Source organism: Spermophilus citellus (assembly GCF_964194105.1).
Source record: "Spermophilus citellus genome assembly, chromosome: 12".
In the NCBI taxonomy this organism is placed as follows: domain Eukaryota; kingdom Metazoa; phylum Chordata; class Mammalia; order Rodentia; family Sciuridae; genus Spermophilus; species Spermophilus citellus.
The window spans coordinates 103,721,368-103,740,293 of record NC_138198.1 but is presented as its reverse complement, the minus strand read 5'-3'; the positions used below and the strand labels follow the sequence as shown (position 1 = coordinate 103,740,293).

General features: G+C 46.8%; 1 protein-coding gene across 1 annotated transcript in view; it reads right to left on the bottom strand.

Annotated features, from left to right (window-relative positions):
• Nucleotides 1-219: 219 nt before the first annotated feature.
• The window catches only part of ARK2C (arkadia (RNF111) C-terminal like ring finger ubiquitin ligase 2C), a 108,169-nt gene continuing 89,462 nt past the window's right edge, over nucleotides 220-18,926 (bottom strand). The window contains exons 3-8 of the mRNA XM_081263357.1: nucleotides 18,769-18,879; nucleotides 11,449-11,578; nucleotides 10,525-10,629; nucleotides 10,154-10,249; nucleotides 7,112-7,218; nucleotides 220-6,623 (exon numbers count right to left, since the gene is read on the bottom strand). Of these exons, the coding sequence (XP_081119483.1) occupies nucleotides 6,506-6,623; nucleotides 7,112-7,218; nucleotides 10,154-10,249; nucleotides 10,525-10,629; nucleotides 11,449-11,578; nucleotides 18,769-18,879 (667 nt within the window). The 3' untranslated portion in view covers nucleotides 220-6,505. The remainder of the gene's footprint in view (nucleotides 6,624-7,111; nucleotides 7,219-10,153; nucleotides 10,250-10,524; nucleotides 10,630-11,448; nucleotides 11,579-18,768; nucleotides 18,880-18,926) is intronic.

The following is an 18,926-nucleotide window of genomic DNA, read 5'->3' as shown; positions in this document are numbered from 1 at the left end:
GAGACATGAAGGAGGAGGAAGGGTGGGGGTGGAGAAGAAGGAGGACAAGGGGGAGGGGGAGGGGGCAGGGGAGGGGGGATGGTCCAAGAGGGATGACAAAGAGGATCTGGCAATTTGATGGGAGCCAGATCATTGCTGCCACCTCATATCTCGGGCGAAGGCTTCCTTTGGATGTGACCTGGGTATGCGTAGAAATAAAGAGCCAGCACGAGTAAGGTGTAGTTAGCAATGCAGTTCATTTTTATTAGTTATAAATAAAGTACAAAAAATCCACCAAAAGTGAATCTAAGCATTTACACAATTCCTAATGTCTTCGCCTTTTCATTGATGCACTATTGCTTTAATATTCATAATAAATATTCTTCTAGCTTTCTGCTATAAAATAGTCTATGTAGCAAAATGTTGCACAGCACAACAGAACAGAACAGCAGGAGGATTACAAAAAAGGACAATCAACACTGAGGATAATCCTTTCACTTACCAGGGGCAACCAAATCACCCCCTGGTGTGGCCAGCTCCAGAGCTGAGAAATTAGCCACATCCATTGCCAGGGGTGGAAGAGGGGTGGGGGTGGTAGGGGAGGCTTGAGATTGGGGCACAGGCCAGCCAGGGCACAAGGCCCTGTTCACTCGGTCCCCGAGGAGCAGCGTAAGGCATGCCCATCCGGGAGCCCTGCCAGGGCAGTGTCTGCCAGGCCCGACAGCATGGTGGTCATACACCCACCAGCGTGATGGGGGACTCCACAGGCTGTGTCCAAGCAAAGCAAGGCTCCAGGGTGGAGGCCGAGGGCAAGCTGGGCAGCAGCAGGCAAGAAGCCCCAGGAAGGGTTCCTGTCCCCAGACTAGAGCAGAGATGGGTTTAGCGGCCATGCCCCATCTGGCCACTTGGGCAAGCCTAGCCAGACAGGGTGGCAACTCTAGGTGTCCACTTCCTCCCCCATGTCAGCACCATCTATCCCCATGGGGCCTCTTGTGGAGGGTGGAGTCCCCACCAGGCAAAGGCAGTGATGGCAAGAGCCAAGAGGGAAGGCAAGCTGGAAAGGAAGAGGAGGACGAGAGAGAGAGAGAGAGAGAGAGAGAGAGAGAGAGAGAGAGAGAGAGAGAGAGAGGAAGGGCGTGGGGCAGGTGCCAGCCCACTCAAAGGCTGCTCCCGAGGGCCTGGACCTCCTCTCCCCTTTTGGCTCAAAGACGCCTGGGCTCAGCACTGTGCCAGCTGTTGATGCCATTGTTTCCCCAGGCCTTCCCCCATCCCTTCTCTCTGGGGCAGTGACCCTGGAGTCCCACCCCTTATCCTCCATAGCAGCCTCCTGCCCACACCCATGGTCCAGGGGCAGGCCCAGGGGAGATACTGGGAGGAGAGACCACAGTCCAAACTGTGTCCCAGGCAGTTGTTGGTGGGTGATGTCCCAGTCACAAAGGCTCCTAGAGATGACAGGACAGGAGTGCCAACCCCCAACACCAGAGTCTGGGACTTGTACCTATCACATCCCTAAACCTAACAGGGCATGGACTTTAGCTTACTCTCCCAATGACCTGCTAAACTTCGTGAAAGGCCAGGTCCCATATCCAGGAATGTGTCCACCTAATTTACCTCCCTGTCGCCCTCCGGATGTTGCACTTAAAAGGACAGAAACCTTTGTGGACCTCTGCTCTGGGCAAATCTACGGGCTAAATCCTCCATCCGTTCCCTCTCTTCTCCTTTTCTTTCCTTTCCTTCCCTCCATCTTTTCTCTTTTCCTTTTTTTCCTGAGAGGGCGAGATAGGTCCCCCATCCCCAGATCTGCGTCATATTCTATCTGAATCAGAGGCATCCTAGAGATGCCCCCCCTTTCGCCTCCCTTCCCTAGCACAGAAAAAACTGACTTGGGGAGGTCAAGGACTGGCTCAGTCACAGGGAAGACCACAATGGATCTGATCTGAAAACCCAAGCCTCCTGGCCCCCCATCTAGGCTCGTGTAATCAGTCAGACTTTCAGTTTTCTTACACTCCTGCTGGCAATGTTCCCAGGGCTCCAATTCTGGAACCTTAGAAAGGTGGAGCCCAAGTGAAGACAAGGACCTCTAGAGCCCAGAGACCTCCTTCAGGGGTGGAAGCCTGGGTGGACTGAGGCTGTCTAAGAAGTGGGAAGGAAGAAAGAAAAGCAGGTTAATTGCAGGGGTGAAGGGGTCGGGGCGAGGGTGCCAAGGGTAGCAAGTGAAAGGATTACCCCAGTCTGCTGACGAGTGCAAATTATATTTATATATGTGCTAAATACAGTCACTATATTGGAGTTTTTCACTAAGTCACAGCATACAGAATCAAAGGTTTGCATTTCGTATGGAATGTATCCAAAGAGGCCAGCACCACAGTAGGACAGCTTGCAATCACACACCCTGATAGTTTGGACGAAATAAAGTTCGCGGAATTTTATTTAATTTTTTTTTTTTGTATTCGTAGTTGTTTGTCATCGTACCAATGCATGCAAAGCATTCCACTCCCAAAAACAACGCCGAAATGAGGTAATAGGAGTAATAAAAAAAATTAGTATCCTTTCTAAATAAATAAATTATAATTAAAAATGCAAAACAACTATAAAAATAATTAAATAAGAACCCACGATATCTACAAGTTAGTCATAAATTATGATTGTTAAATATAAGGCATTTAAACTCACAAAACCCTGTAAACTAGCAACGTGCCATGTTTTTTTTTTTTTTGTTTGTTTTTTTTTTCATTTTTGTTTTTCTATCAGCTGAAATCGCTCTAGCATTTGCTCTACGCGCGCAGGAGATGAAACACGAGGGGACCTGACAGACGTTGCTACAGCCCCACACGGGGAGTGTTGGTCCCGCCAGCGGGCGGGGGGCTTGGGGATTTCTTCAGGGGGAAAAAAAAATCTGGTGCTTTTTCTTCACCATTGAAAAAACTGTGCTTGTTCGTTAGGCGTAAAGAGTTAAGAATACTTGCTCGGAGGCTGAGAGCCTTTGCAGAAGAGAGCCTGAGTCCCGCCACAGGTGGTGGGCGAGGGCGACAGGGCCAGGGGTCCTGGCTGGGTGGAGGACACTGTGGCCCCTGCCCACCCTCTGCTGCGCCCAGCGGCTCGTGGCGTTGGGTTGATTGATTAGTGTCCTTGGTGGACCCGCTGCAGCCATGGCTGCGGTTTGGAGGCCCAACTTGAACCCTGGGGCTGCGCTTGCCCCAGAAGGCACTCATGCGTCTCAGTCAGGAAAGGGTCTGAGTCCCTTGAGTTGAGCAGGAGGACTATAGGTGTCTCCCTCCTGGAGGTGGTGGGTGTGAGATGCTGAGGCCTGAACCTGCCTCCTCTCCGCTCTTCCCAGGCTCCCGGGCCAGCTGGGATTGGGCGGGGCTCAAGGGAGCAGAAGCTGGCACCTGCTCTTCTCACCCAATTGGCTTCTCTGCTAAGGAAACAGGAGCCAGGAGGGTCAGAGTGGCTGTCCCCTCTCTCCTGTCCCTACCTGCAGGATACAAGGACCCCAGAGAGACAGGGAGGGGAGGGAGCTTCAGGATCTACTCCCTCCCCAGCCCAGTCCCGGTAGCCTGGGGCACTTGGAGAGCCTGCAGAGAATAGGAGGGAGGAGGGGACCAGGTCCCAGTCTCTTACTCAACGTGTGTACCCTCAGCCTCTGAAATGAATGTTCATGCCCGCAGAAGTCCTTTTCAATGGCCCGGTCAGCACACAGCTCTGACTTGAATGATGTGTTGATGTTGGGGGATCATAGAATGTGAGTGTTGGGAGAAATTCTAGCAAGCATCCACTCCAACTCTCCCGTGTCATAACTGGGGAAACAGGTGCAGAGAGACACAGGAGGAGGGTTCCAGCATCAACCAGTTTATCAGTGAGGAGCCAGGACTAGAACCTGGAATATGAGCTCTACTTCAACCCCAGTTCCCCCACAGACTCCCTTCCCCTGCTAGCCTTCCAGACCAGCCTCAGGGAAAGAAGAAAAGACTGACCCAGGAGAGGACTCGCCTACCCTATCCAGTCCACCCTGGTGATCTCCATTCCAGAGCCGCCTTCTGATGAATTCTTGGTTTTGACCCAGGCATTGGGGAGGAGGGGAGAAAATTCCCAACTCCCTGTGGCTATGAGTAAGCAGTATCTCCAGTGTCCTTCCCCACCAGTGGGATGTCCAGCCTTGTCCTGGAGACACTTCACACACTGCAATCACTGCCCCGGATGACCCAGTGCCCATCACTGCTGACCCTGAATCTTGAACTCTTCACTGTTTCTTGCACTATTGGACATGTCCTGTCTGGTCTTCGACTGTAAGCTCCTTCAGGCAGGGACGTTGTCTTCTTAGCTCTCATCTTTCCCAGCACCTGCACCGGTAGGCACTCAACAGAGATTGTATGGGACACCAGAAGATTGGTGCTGGGAGAGACCTTCATCTGGATAAGATTCTGGAGTGACATCCCTAGGGAGCTGCTTCCCCAACTCTGTCCCGGGGTGTCCAGAGTAGCCTTTGCTCCAAGTGGTGCAATGGTGTTAGAAGGTTCTACCTCAAGCTAAAATCAGTCTCCCTGTCATTGTCACCCACTGGTCCAGTTACCCCTGACAGCAGCAACATAGATTCAAATATCCTTAACTGCATGGAATTTCTTCATTTATGTGACGAGTGTCCTGTCCCTTAGTCTTTTTAATATGAGGGCATTGAGACTGGGCTAGGGGTTGAGGTGAGGGAGGCTTTGAAAGCAGTGCAAATGAGGAGAAGGGGGAGGGGTGGGGAAGGAGGAGGAGGAGGGGCAGAGGAAAGTCACAGAATTCCAACAGATCTGGTGTTTTCCACATATGGATAGAGAGTTGGGTTTGGGTTGGAATTTGATGGATTTCCCCATCTCTAGTCTTCTATCCTCCTATCTCTCTGTTCCTTTGGGAGGGGTCAGAAAAATTGTGGGATGATGCACAAAGACCACTGGGAGGTCACTTGGAACTTCCAGATCTGTCTCTTCTGGCACCCCCGACCCCAAACCCTAAGAAGTTCCCAGGAGAGAAGAGAGAATGCAGAAGATGGTGGACAGAGATATTAATCCTCAGGACATCTAGGTGAGGTAGAGGGAGTGGAAAGGGGATACACTGTTGTTTCTCCCCACTGGAAGGAGAAGGAAACTGAGGCACAGAGGAAGAAAGGGGCTTGCCCACGGTTATCTAAGATTCAGAGAAGGAGCCAGAGGTTAGGGACATAGGACCTCCCACACCCAGCCAAAGTGGTCTCAGAGCCAGGGCCATCTCTGAGGAAGAGATCAGGACTTGAAACATCCCAAAGAAAGCTCAAGTTCCTCCTCAGGTCCACGGTGCTTGACCTTAGCTCTGGGTGCTATGCTAGCTGGGAGCGTTTTGGCCAAGGTCAAGTGTCCATTGCCTATGCTATTTGATCTGCATCATCTGGTTAATTTTTTGCATAGGGAAGCAGTGGCTACATTGCCTCTTTGTGACAGGACAAGAGCCTATTCTAAAGAAAGAAGCTGGAGTGAGCAGGGGCCCCCTGTCCCGGGAAACACTGAGGCCGCGGTAACTGGAGGTCAAGTCCACGCTGGTTCAGTGTGGAATGCCGGGAGGGCGGGGATGGCCGGGCTAAGAGGTGAGCCCTAGAACTGGAAGCCCTCCCTCAGGACAGACTCACCCCCTTCCCCTGCTGGGCTCTACCTTCCTCATCTGGCCTGAACCCCTGGGAAACCCCTCGAAGACCCCCATCTGCTCTTTGTCCAGTCCTCCCCTGCCCGGATGCCCCTTCTACACTCCGTGCACTGTAAACATGAGAAAATCAAAAGCCAAGGAGAAAACAAAAACAACAGAACGAGAACCCCCCTCCCACCTCCCAACTGGGTGAAAAAAAAATCATCCTTTTTCACCGTAAACAGGATTTGGCTTTTCTTTCTTTCTTTTTTTTTTTTTCTTTTCACCTTTGATTCCTTTTTCCTTTCTCTCATAAAGACGGGAAGATTGGGGCTGTCGTTGGTTGGTTCAGTCAGGCACCAAAACAAGAAACTCAATGAGAAACATTTGGTGCAAGTTGGGCAATAGCGACATGTCCACCACAAGATGACTAGAGCACCACACACGACATTTTTCTTAAGCTAACATGCTCCGGCTGCCATCCACAGAAATAGCTAGAGACCCCTACATGGTTTCTACGTGGTCGAGAGGTATATGTACAATCCTTCGAAGGACAGGATTGAGGGGCCGGTCTATCAGCTAGTACCCTCGGATCACATCTGGGTTCTCCATAGCGTGGGCCCCCCACTCCCGCCCTGCTCTGGGCACGGCCAGCTCCCTCCCTCCTGTGCAGCAAGGCGGATGGGGGCAGTGGCCACTCTGGATGGGTGGGTCCTCCCCCACCCCCTCCTCTCCCTTGGACTCGGATACCACCAACTCCTCTTTCCACGAAATGTGCTTGCAGGCTTCTCCTCTACGTCAAATGGCTCAGAAGGCAAAGTTTGGCTGCAAGGGCTATGGCCGTGGGGGGACCTGGTGAAGGAAATGGGGCGTCCACTGGCTAACTCCTCCCTCAGCTGTCAGCTCCCAGTTGTGTCTCAATGTCCACTCGGCAGATGGGGCATTTCTTGCTCATGGCGAGCCACTGGTCCACGCAGAGTTGGTGGAAGAGATGCATACAGGGTAGGCGTCTGGAAGAGAGGAGGAAAGCCAGGTGACCAGCGTGGGGGTGAGGGGAACGGCTGCAGCAGGAGGTGATGTGAGGGATGTTGAGGGGACCAGGAGACACGCCCAGGACCACTAGGTAATTGCCAAAGGGGGAGCCTTGCAGGAGCCCTGCCCCAGAGTGGGGCTGTGGCTAAGTTAGGAAGCCGTGACAGGAAGGGAGCCTCAGGCCCTCCTCCATGAAGCCCAAAGCAAAGCCACGATGTGGCCCCAGACCATCCCCAGGCCAAACGTGGCATCGTTCTCCTAAACTTTCCCTCCATGCATCCTCACCCTCTGTCAACACATCTAGAACATTCCATGCCCCACACTCCCAGTGCAGTTCCGAAGCACACTAGAGCACACCTGGCACACTCACATGCACCTGCAAAGAAGCACCCTCACCCCAGACAGCGTGGTGGCCGCTCACCAATGCCTGTGACAGGAGGGAGAGAGAATCAAAGGGGCCTCCTACCTCACGTCTTCTCCATCTTCCAGCATAGACAGACAAATTGTGCATTTCTCATCTGTGTCGGATTCCTCGCCCTCATCCTTCTTGCCCTTGCCATCCTGGGGTCTTCTCTATGATAAGCAAAGAGAGGAGCATCTGTTACCTGGGGCCGACTCACCTGGTGGCCGTTGGCCTTTACCCACAGCCTCCTCCCCCTTGCAGCCCCCTCTTCCTGGGGGGTCAGTCTCTTTTTAAGTTTTCTTCCCTATCTCCTCCCACGTGCTGCAATAGAGAGAGAGGGTGCGAGCCACGTGAGGAAGAGGCCAAGTGGACTTCACCGTCCCAGGCACTATCAAGGAGCCCAGGTTGGGAAAGGGATCAGGTTCCTAAGGAATTGACCCTTTGCAAAGGTACAGCTCCTGCCTAGCAGCTTCCTGACTCTGTTCTGCTGTTACTATCCACTTCTCACACCTTGTCCAGTGTGGAATCCTGCCTCCGGGCTTCCCCTCTACCTTCAGGTTCAGCGTGATTCATTCCTGCACTCATTCATTCACTCATCCAGTCATTCTTTACCAGCGTCCCTTCAGGTCTGCTCTCATTACAGACGAGGATAAAATTCCACCCCCAGGATTAACTCCTCTAATTACTACCACACTGTTACCAGCTATTTTGTGTTATTGATTTCTCTTCCCATCCAGAATGTTCCCTTAGAGAAGGCACTAACTTTAAGACAAGGTTTGACATCATGCAGGCACGCTATGCATACCTGTTGACTTTAATATTACTATTTTCAATTCTTCACTAATTATTTGAAAACAGTTTTTCACTCTTTAGAAAGTTCCAAATTCTCAGATGGTGTGGACAATGGCTTACCATTTTTTATATTCCCACCTACATTTAACCAAGTTCAAGGCATAGCATTGTTCTTAATCAATATTTGGGGGAAGAGGGAATCTAGTGAATGGAATCAGCCCACCTTCCACGTTCCCATCTCTTTGCTCTAATGTGAAATAGTCTGATGATAACCATAGGAAGAAAACCATAAGCACACTTAAAGGTCATTTTATAAAAATAAAAATCTGGAGTCATAAGACAAAGACCATCCAGAAAAGGACCTTGGGGCCAAGCCTAAATGTCAGGTCCCCCTATTCCAGTCCATGGTCCTAAGTTCTGGAGCTCCTCATTTTAATTTAGTCTGGGAAAACCTGTGCCTTTGCTGGGATACATGAGAAACTCTATTGCTTCTGCTTTCAGCCTCTTTGTCTTCTATACAGCCCCTGCAAACCAGGCTGGGCTTCTAAGGTAGGTTTCCCCTCGTCAGAATTATAGCCATTGTAGCATACATTTGTGTGGAACTTGAATATGAATAGAATCATGATGATCTGCTTATGGGTCCAGCTGTTTGCAGGACCCATGTCTTTTGGACATCTAGAGATGTCCAAAAACCATGCTACGAAGCCTTAATATTAATATTATTATTATTACATGCTTATTTTCTGCTGTTCTCTATGGATTTTCATGATTCCCTTTTTATAGTTTAATAGATTATTAAATTAAGTATTAATTTTACCTTAAATATTACTCTGTTTTGCTGTGGTTAATCTTTTTTTTAAAGATTATTATTTTTTTTTTAGAGAGAGAGGGAGAGAGAGAATTTTTTAATATTTATTTTTCAGTTCTCGGCAGACACAACATCTTTGTATGTGGTGCTGAGGATCAAACCAGGGCCGCATGCATGCCAGGCGAGCGCGCTACCGCTTGAGCCACATCCCCAGCCCCTGCTGTGGCTAATCTTTACTTCTTTAGACTAGTCTTCCAATTCAAATCTTATTTCCTATTCTTAATCTTTTTTTTTTTTTTTTGGTATTCTGGTTTTTGTTTGCTCTTTATTATGTACATAACATTTTGGGGAGAGGAGGGGAGAGAGTGAACCCAGGGTGTCTCACCACTGTTTTATTTTGAGACAGGATCTTGCTAAGTTCCTTAGGCTCTCCCTAAGTTGCTGAGGCTGGCCTCCAACTTGAGATCCTCTTGCTGCAGCCTCCTGAGTTGCTGGGATCTCAGTCATGTGTCACTGTGCCAGACTCTCTACCTAACTTTCACCTTTAACTTCTTTCAGCATTTATTTCAGTGTTTATTTAATCCTTTTCACCCTTACCCTTTCCTTTTATTAACATTTCCTTTTAATTCTGATGTTCTCTATTTTTAATTCTGCACATTGGTTTTATGTCTTTTCCTAGTTCCCATTCCTTCCATATTTTTCTCTCATGATTGTTTATGTTTTCTATATTTTTTGTTCTCACATTATTACTATTTTAAAATATACTGTTTTATATTATTTTACTCTGAATCTGAGTTTCTAAAAGTGTTTTTGTTTGTTTATTTTGGCATTTTATTTGGATCCTAAACTTTGTTATTTCTCTTTTTTACTTCTTCTTACTTTTTTTAAATAACATTTTATTCTTTTGATTCTCCCTTTATTGTCCTGATTAATTTACTGTCTCCCATAATTTTACCTGAACCTCTGTCTCACTGATTCAATCCCTTTTCTCTTTTCATTCTCTGCTATTTTTCCACTATTTCCTTGTGCTCTGTTAAAATGATAGCAGGTGAGGTATGTCACCCTGGCAAAAATGAACACCCCGTGCCAGGAACACACACTGCTCTGGGCTCCCCAAATGCCACTCATTCTCCTCCACTTTCTCCAGTAATTCAAAGTCCTCTCTCCAGAGAAGGACCACTTTCCCCACGGAGATGAGACCCTTAGTCACTGAAATACTGTCACATCCCTTATTAATACACCTTCCAGTGTCTGACACATAGTAGGCACTTAATAAATATGGTTGAATTTGTTCATGAACAAACCCGATGCTACTGTGAGAAGATGCTTATGCCAACATCCAGGGTCTTCAGCACTGACACCTAAACTTCAGAGCGCCTAATGAAAGCAAGGGCTTCTGGATTTTGAACTGCACCCCCACTGGACAACCAGGCCAGCATTGAGTGGACCCTCTGACAAACCCCTCCCAGCCCGGACCATGCAGGCTGGCCTGCTGGCAGCCCCACCTTCTTGTACTTGTGGGGGAAGGTGAACCTCTCAATGGTGTTCTGCACAGCTCCCCGGGTCACATTTCCCAACCTGTCCTCCAGCTGCAGCAGCTCCTGTAAAGAGGAAAGCATAGATAGGTGGACTCAGCACCTAGAAGCACATACAGACCCACACAGGATGAGGAAGAGGCACCGGAAGATGTTAGTGGGAAGTGTTCACAGAGCCATCGAGAAGTACTTGTCTGGTGCTGAAGGCTGCAGTATCTCTCCTTGCTCTCTCCTGGGGCCTCCTCCATCCATGACCTACCCACCACCAGGAGGATGGATGGTAAGGGGACGATGGATGATAAGGGCATCAATGGTAGTTGGCACCAGACGCAGCGACTAACCTCATAGCTCTCCCGCACGGCAGAAGTGTGTCTGCTGGGATTTAGCCCCTGGAGAGCGAGGAAGTGAAGCTGGGGGTAAGGATAGTTTCGGATTTCATGGACGACCTGTAGGGGGACAAAATGGCTTAGACAGAGCAAAGGATTCCAGCTTCTCCATGAGCCCATCCCAATCCTGATGGCCAGCACAACCCTGAGATGCTGTGAGCTGGTGGCAGGGCTTTTGTGTTTCTCTCACCTCATCAAGTTGCAAATCTGGGCCCAGACCAGCTCAATCAATAAAGTGACAACTCACCCTGACTGGCCACCCATTTCATGGCTCACAATGAAATCTTCACAAGACACACCATACAAGCCATGGAATCCCAGAGTTGCCACGGACTTTAGAGACTATTCATCTTGGTTCAGCTAGGTGGTTCAGTGACAGAGGCAAGGGTGGGAAGAAGCAATGTGGAGCTGTCTGGAAATGGGGTTCCATCAGTCTTGCTGCTCGGTGGGGTGTCTTTACTTTCATTCCCTACAGTCTGCAACCCCAGACCCAACCTGACCCTCTGCAGCGTTTAGTACTCTGCAGTCACAAGAAGGCCGGCCCTAAGGAGGAAGGCAGAGCTGGACCAGCAAGCCAGGCTGAGGGCTTCCTCCAGGATCTGTCTTGAGCCTCATGCCAGCGCTGGGAGACAGGGCAGGGCAGGCACCCACATTCCCACTTCACAAACAGGTAAAACCAAACCCAGGGAGATAGGGCCACAAGAAATTAAATGAGGTCCTATGAGGGTCAGAATCCGTCCTTGCTTGTGGCCCCAGGTGTTCCCCTGCAAACCACCAGGGCACCAGGAAGCAGGGACACAGAGAGCTGCTGGGCCTCTGCCCAGCAGCGGCACCCAGGGGGCAGCAAGAGAGTTCATTTCCACAGGACCTTGCACTCACCATCTGCGTGGAGGAGGAGTTCCTGGGAAAGTGGTGCATTCGCGGAGTGGCTAGGTAATGCTGATAGTGCTGCGGGAGGGGCCGCACCTGGAACTGAGCAGGACTCAAGCCAGCGTCCACACTGAGATCCCTGCAGGGACATAGCCTCGGTCAGCACGGGGTGGGTGAGGCACTGTCAGGTTCCATGAGGGTCATCAAACCAAGTAGCACTCGACCAGGGTGGCTCAGAGCTCCCCATCACCCAGCTCTCCTCCCCTCTTTAGAAGGAGAAACTAGGTCCAGGGCTTCTGCCAGTTCTGAGGGGTCTGGAGCAGCCCAGGCCCTGTAAACCTTGAAATGAGGATCCAATCCTCCTACCCCTCACTAAACTCTTCCCTGAGAGAAATATTGAAAGAAAAATCCAAATGCAGAGAGTGTCAGGAATACACAGCAAAGAAAGGACAAGGTCCAGGGGAGGAGAGGACAGCGGCCAGCCGTATTTTTACCACTTTGAGAAAACAATGAAAGAGGAATCTCTATAGCTGGCTCTGCAGTCAGAAAAGCTATCCTAGCCCATTGCCTTCTGCTCCCTAAAAGCATAGGAAACTCATTTCACTTAAACATGGTTAATTACTTACACTCAAGAGGAACTAATGTCTAATTTGAATTATGTTTTATTTCAAGTCTATGGAGAAAATATGTAAAATGAGACAAAAACATTTTTGTCATAACTGAAGGCAAGAAAGCTATCAAAAGGCACCAGGGTCGTGGCAAAAGGATTCATGAATCACCCAGAAGAAGCTCCCCTGGGCCCCAAGTCAGGATAATTTGCATATCAATACCTATAGCTGAGCCAGTAGCACATGCCTGTAAGCTGAGACTGACACAGGAGGATCAAAGCCAGCCCCAGCAAAAGCAAGGCGAGAAGCAATTCAGTGAGACCCTGTCTCTAAACAAAATACAAAACAGGGCAGGGGATGTGACTCAGTGGTCAAGTGCCCTGAGTTCACTCCCTGGGTACCCCAAAACAAAAACAACAACAACAGCAACAAAAAATTATAATTGTAAAAGGTATGGAAGACCCCAAAACAGATTTGAATCCATAGGACTAAATGATGCTGAAGAAAACTGATTCTCTTTGAAGGATGCTAAGGAACCAACTCATCACTTAGGAAACTAGTAAATAAAAGGGAGAACCAAACAATTATCTTGTTTTCCCCTTAATAAGTGTACTTCAGGGTAATCGAATAGTTGAGGAGGGAAAATTTCCCTTAATAAAAGTTTCCCAGCAAATAAATGAATAAGGAATGATTGAATTATTTGCCACCATTTTCCACCCCTGAAGAAACAAAAGATCCAGGCAAAGATCTTCAATTACTGCTAACATCACAAAAGAAGAGACAACCAGACATTAGGTGCCTTCTGGTGGAAAGACACACTACCTCCCTGCAAAGTATCGCTAAGAAATAAGAGTCAAACACGTATCTGCTGAAGCCTTGACCTAGGTTCCCATGTATAGGGGCTATAGGAAACTGGGGGACATCTTAAGTGACACCTCTAGAGAGTACCAGCAAAATCCAGAGGAGGGGAAACTCTCCAGGAAGAACAGCCTGTTTTCTCCAATGAAAGCATTAAATATCTATCTATCTATCTAGACAGACAGACAAAGACAGTCATAAAAGAAATTTCTGTTTCCAGCCATAGGTGAGGATAGCAGGAATCAGATGCACCCTCCTATTGTAAACCACTAGAAAACCAGACAGGATATATGCAATCTGTTTTCAGACACTTGCAACATACAGCGCAGAGCAGTGATCCCCGGAAGAAGGAAAACAAGGTGAGCCCTGCCACCTCCCTACCTTTTCACAGGAAGGTGCCTCTAGACCGTGAGAAGGGAAGGGAACCCTAAGCAGAGCATGGTGGTCTCCATGAGTTGAGGATCAGAGATCCTATTTCAGGGAGAGTGTTTTGGAGAGGAGGAGCTCCAGAAAGCTACAGAGAGTCTTTATTTGAGTCCTTGTTGAATACTAAGATAATGTACATGTGGCACAGACCCCCATCAGGTTGAACAAAGAGCGCACATGGAACAGAAAGAAATAAGGAATACTTCCCAGGAGTTAGACAGGGTTGGGAAGCATTCAAGTCCTAACACATCAGCACAGAGTCCTGTGAATCACTCAGGGCATACAATGGAGACCCAGATGGCCTTTGAAGCTTGTGGATAAGCTTTTTTAGGGAAAGTCTTGAGAACTCTCTGATCTAGGCATATTCTAGAGCTCCTGTAATAAGACTTATCAAGCATCCAAAAGATCAAAATGAACTGCAAGTATTGCTCACCAGAACAAAGTCCAACACTCTCCAAATGAAGAAAACAAATCCAGTAACTCAACAATGTATAATTCATCAGGTCCATCATTCAATAGAAAATTATTGGACATGCTGAAAATGAGAATAACATGTCTCATAATCAGATGAAAAAATGAAGCCACAGAAACACCTCCAAGACACAGAAATGACAAAGATGGTGACTCAGCAAACAAAGATTCTCAAATAGCTATTCTAATCATATTTAAATTGTAAATGAAAACATACACACAGGGAAGAGAAAAATGGAATGTGGAGGGAAATGACCTAATAGAACGTCCAAAGACAAAAAATGCAACATTTGAAATAGAAAATTCCCTGGGTTGCATTAACAGCAGGTTAGATACCGTAGAACAAAAGATTAGTGACTTAGAGACAGTGATAAAAATATTCTCAAACAAAGCACACAAGCAAAAAAAAAAAAGACTGAAACATTAACACTCTCAGTGACAATACTCAGTGGTTGGTAAAATTCAAAGGGAGAAGATGGAAGGTAAAGGATTTTTAAAAATGTATTTTAGAGAAAAACTGACTGAAAAATTCCAAATCTGATGAATTCATAGATTCAAAGAGTTCAATAGACTTTGAGCAGAATAACACAAACAAAATCACCTTAAGGCACATAATAATCAAATTCCTAGAAAACATTAGTGAAGATAAAAAATTTAAACCAGAGCCAGACCAAGTGGTGAGCCACTTGGGAGGCTTGAGCCTAGGAGTTCAAGACCATGCTGGGCAACAGAGTAAGGCCCTATCTCAAATATATAAATAAATAAACCAACCCAAGGAAAAAAGACCTATTAGACACAGAAGAAAGTGGATAAGAATTATCATAAACTTTTCATTATCATAAACTAGAAACAAACAAAGCCAGAAAACAATGAAATAACATCTTTAATCTCCTGAAAGAAAACAAACAAACCAACCTAGAAAACCCAGCAAAAACATCCTTCAAAATGAAGGTGAAATAAGACATTTTCAGACAAACAGAATTTGAGAGAACGCACTACCAGTAGACCTGCACTAGAAATATTCAAGAAGGATCTATGGACAGAAGAAAAACAATACCAGATAGAAACGTAAATCTATACAAAGGAATAAAAAATGTCAGAGATGACAATTGTGTGGGGGATTTTTCTCCATTTAAAAACTTTTCTTTGAAGAGCAAAAATTGGCAATTTTTTTTTGTAAAGGATTAGAAGACAGTATTTTAGGGTTCAAGGACTATACTTTCTCTGCCACAACTACTCCAAATGTGTATTGTAGTTCAAAAGCAGCCACAAAATGCATGTAAACAAATAGGTGTAACTGTGTTCCAATAAAACTTTATTTTCAAAACAAAACAAGGTGTGGGCCAGACTGGACCTTCAAGTCATAGTTTGCTGAACTCCTGGTTTAAAGAAAAAATCCTAGCAATGTATTATAGGGGTTATAACATATGTATGGATAAAATCTACAAAAGGAATAACACGGATGGGAAAGGGATAATGAAAGTATACTGTTGTAAGAGTTTTATATTAGATACAAAACAGTATAATTCTATTTTAGATAAAGTAAAAAACTAAATATGCATATTGTAAGCCAAGTATGTTCACAAAATATAATAACAAAATAAAATGATATGACTATGAGGCCAATATTTAACCCTAAAAATACTCAACCAATGAAAAAGAAGACATGGAGTAGGAAATAATAATTTTAAAATGGGCAAATAGAAAGCAAAGAGTAAGATGGTGCATTTAATCCCAACCACATAGATAATTTTATTAAATGTAAATTTTATTAAATGTAAACATTCCCCTTAACAAACAGAGATTGTCAACTGGAAAACAGTAGCTAACTATATGCTGTCTATAAAGATTTGTCAAAAAAATAAATCATCCTAGATATTAGGAAATTCCTAGTCCTTAAAGAAAAATTCATAGCTTTATATGCTTATATTAGAAAAGAAGAAAGATCCAAATCATTACTTCAGATTCCACCTTAAGAAGCCACAAATAAGAAGAAAAGAACAATAGAGCCATTAGAAAAGACATTCCTGGACAAGGGCTTGGTCATCTGGGCACAGCTTCCCCAGCCCTTAAGCAGTCTAGATGGGAACTTGTCCTAGGAGGTATCAGTTCCTAAAGAAGCAGGGCTTCTCATTTTCTGCTGTTGCCACAGCCAATAAGAAACAGTTAACTGAGGTTCTTGACTTTTGTTTAGTTGGTTGGTTGATTGGTTGTTTTTTGGTTGGGGGTGTCCTAGGAATATCCCATGCGCCTAAAGTCACAGAGTTAACCCAGAACCACGTTTTAGAGACTTTTTGTGTGTATGTAGACTTTGTCTCCATGCATTTGTTTTTCATTTGTGTCTAAACAAACAGCTCAATCTTAGTTTTCTCTGTCAATTTTCTTAAAACATGGCATGCCCTGGTTGCTATGCAGACCCTCGGGTTCTCTTCAGGAAGCTGGACTTCAAAATGCCAGCACCATCTGTGGGTGACTTCAGGCTACAAGAGCTCTGGAGACTTGGCTAAGTCAGGGCTGCCTATGGGCAAGGGAGGCTCTCATGCTCCTCCCACCCTCTGCTCACAGGTCCCATGTCCCTGGAGACCTCTGCCTAGACAGGGCTAGGACCATGAGGAGCAGGCTTTGGTCTATGAGTTGCAAGGTCAGAGTTGGGATTGAGAAGCCAGGACTGAGAGAAGGAGAGTGACTAGGATGGGGACACTGAGGATACGGGGCTGTGGTTCAAGGTCAGGGTCAGGTTATTGGACAAGGCAAAGAGATGGGGAATTTTTGAGATTCATCTCCAAAGAGCTGCTGCTCCCACCAGAGCTCAGGCCAAGATGCCCAGCTGAAGAAGCTGCTCCAGGAAAGCAAAGATATTCCAAATAAGGGCAAAAGTCTGGGGCAGCCTTAAACCTGGGGCTAGACAAGGCCTGCTGCAGAATTCCCAAATGACCTAGGGCAGAATTCAATGTTTTTTGATAGTTCTGTAAAGAAAAGGGGGAGGGGGCTGCTGCAGACATACTACCCCATCCCCCAGAGGCTCCTTGCAGAGGGTGAGAGTAGCCCCTCCTACAATGCATTTCCTGTAATCCAATTACCAGGCTCCCATCTCCTGGCAGAAGAGGCCTCTCTGGGAAAGAGGGTTGGGATGCAGTTAGCATGATCACAATTACAAAACATCCCTGAGCACCGCTAGGCCAGCCCTTGCTGGAGCAGAGCTTATTATAAGGGAGGAGAAACTGCCCCTGCTGCTCTGGAAACAGCTTTCTATCTGGGAAGTGAGGGCTGGATAGGCAGATGGGGCTCAGGGATAGACCCAGGTAGAACTCTGAGACATGGACCAGCTTTGTTTCTTTGGACAGCAGGGGCCGAGAAGGAAGAGAAAATGTGGCTCAAGAAAGTAAACCAGGGGACAAGCTAACACCTGCACTGTTCCTCCTGACATCTGACCAGGACAATCCCTTCCTATCACCTGTCCAATCTCACATGCTTCATTGGACCCCGTGTGTGTATTCAAATTACTCAGCCGTATGCAACGGAGCTCCATGTGTGCTGAATGGAATCAAATTGAATTGACTTCACTGCTGAGGGACGGAATTTAATTCAAACCGCAATTAAATCTTCCTAATTTGAATCTGCTAATTAGAAAAAGGCTGGGTTAAGGTTGGCAGCAATGTAATCTATCTTTTAAGGGATTGTTCAATTTAGCAGAGAGTGTACCTGAGAATAAGCAGAGGACTGGGGACGACGGAACGTGCTGAACCAACTCTTCACTGCACTCAGAAGTGCCCCTGGCATTCAACCAATCAGAACTGCCCTTTTGAATCATTCCTAGGTGTCATGGAAGGGACTCCCAAAGCCACCCTTAACTAAGCCAGTTGCCTGACCAGATGGCTAGAAAATGACACAATGGCACATCCATTTTAAAAATAGTCCATTCTTTCCATTAAGGGATTATTTTTATTTTTACTGTTTTTAAAATATATTTTTCACCTAACAGTTGCAAGAAAAACAAAGAATTCCTGAATACCCTCAACCCAGATTCCTCAAATGTTACCATCTTACTACTTTACTGTATTTTTATTTCCCTCTGTGTCTTTCTCTCTCTCTCTCTCTCTCTCTCTCTCTCTCTCTCTCTCTCCCTATATATATGTGTGTGTGTGTGTGTTATATATACATATATAATATATGTCCACATACATACAGAATTACGTATATATACACATATATAACACATTAATATACATACACACCCACACACCTCTGTGGAGAGACAATTTTTTAAACTGAACTCTTTAGAAATACATTGCAGACGTGATGCTCTTTACCTCAAAATCCTCAGCAAACTGCACATCTTTTAAAAGTATTTGAGGGTTCTAATCAGACCCTAGTTAAATGAGCCCTCTTTTGAGCTAGAAACAGAGAGCTGGGTGGGGATCCAAAACCAAACAACCCTACATCCCAGGACAACAAAGACCTCTGTGCCAAGTGCAGGAAATGATGGGAAGACTTCACAGGCGCCCTCTGCCTTGAGACTCAACAAAACCAAAACTCTCAGCTTTCTCCCCACCTTTACCTCCAAGGTGGCCAGCTATCTCCATCCCTCAACACCACCCCCTCCAGGAAGCCTTCCCCAACTCCCTCACCTCCTTGGAATTGTTCTTCCTGTCTTTCTCCCAGGGATCACTAGTTCATAGCTCCACTGAACTTGGGAAATGTTTTGCATCCCTGACTCCCCGTCCCCTGCAGGACCATGAACACAGGGCCCCAGGCTGGACACATGGTGGTGCCCAGTTACATCTGAGCTAATTGCTGGAACAAGGCCCAGGTGAAGCCATCTGGCCATGAGAGTGGCTGTGAACAGGTGCAAAGGCTGGGGACTAAGGACAAGGCTTCCTACATCATTCAAAGTGAAGGAAAACAAAAAATCCCTGGATCTGGCAAGACCCACATTCTTCCCTCCCCTGGGACCCCAGAGACTCACCAGTCAGTGCCCTCAGCCAAATACCTGGGCTGAGGTGTCTGCAGTTGGTGGCCGAAGTCGAAGCTGGGGTGGAGGCGGTGGGGATGGACGGACACACGCTCCTGACTCCGCCTACACAGGAAAAGAAAGGGGTCCCAAGGTGTCAAGGGCTGCCTCAG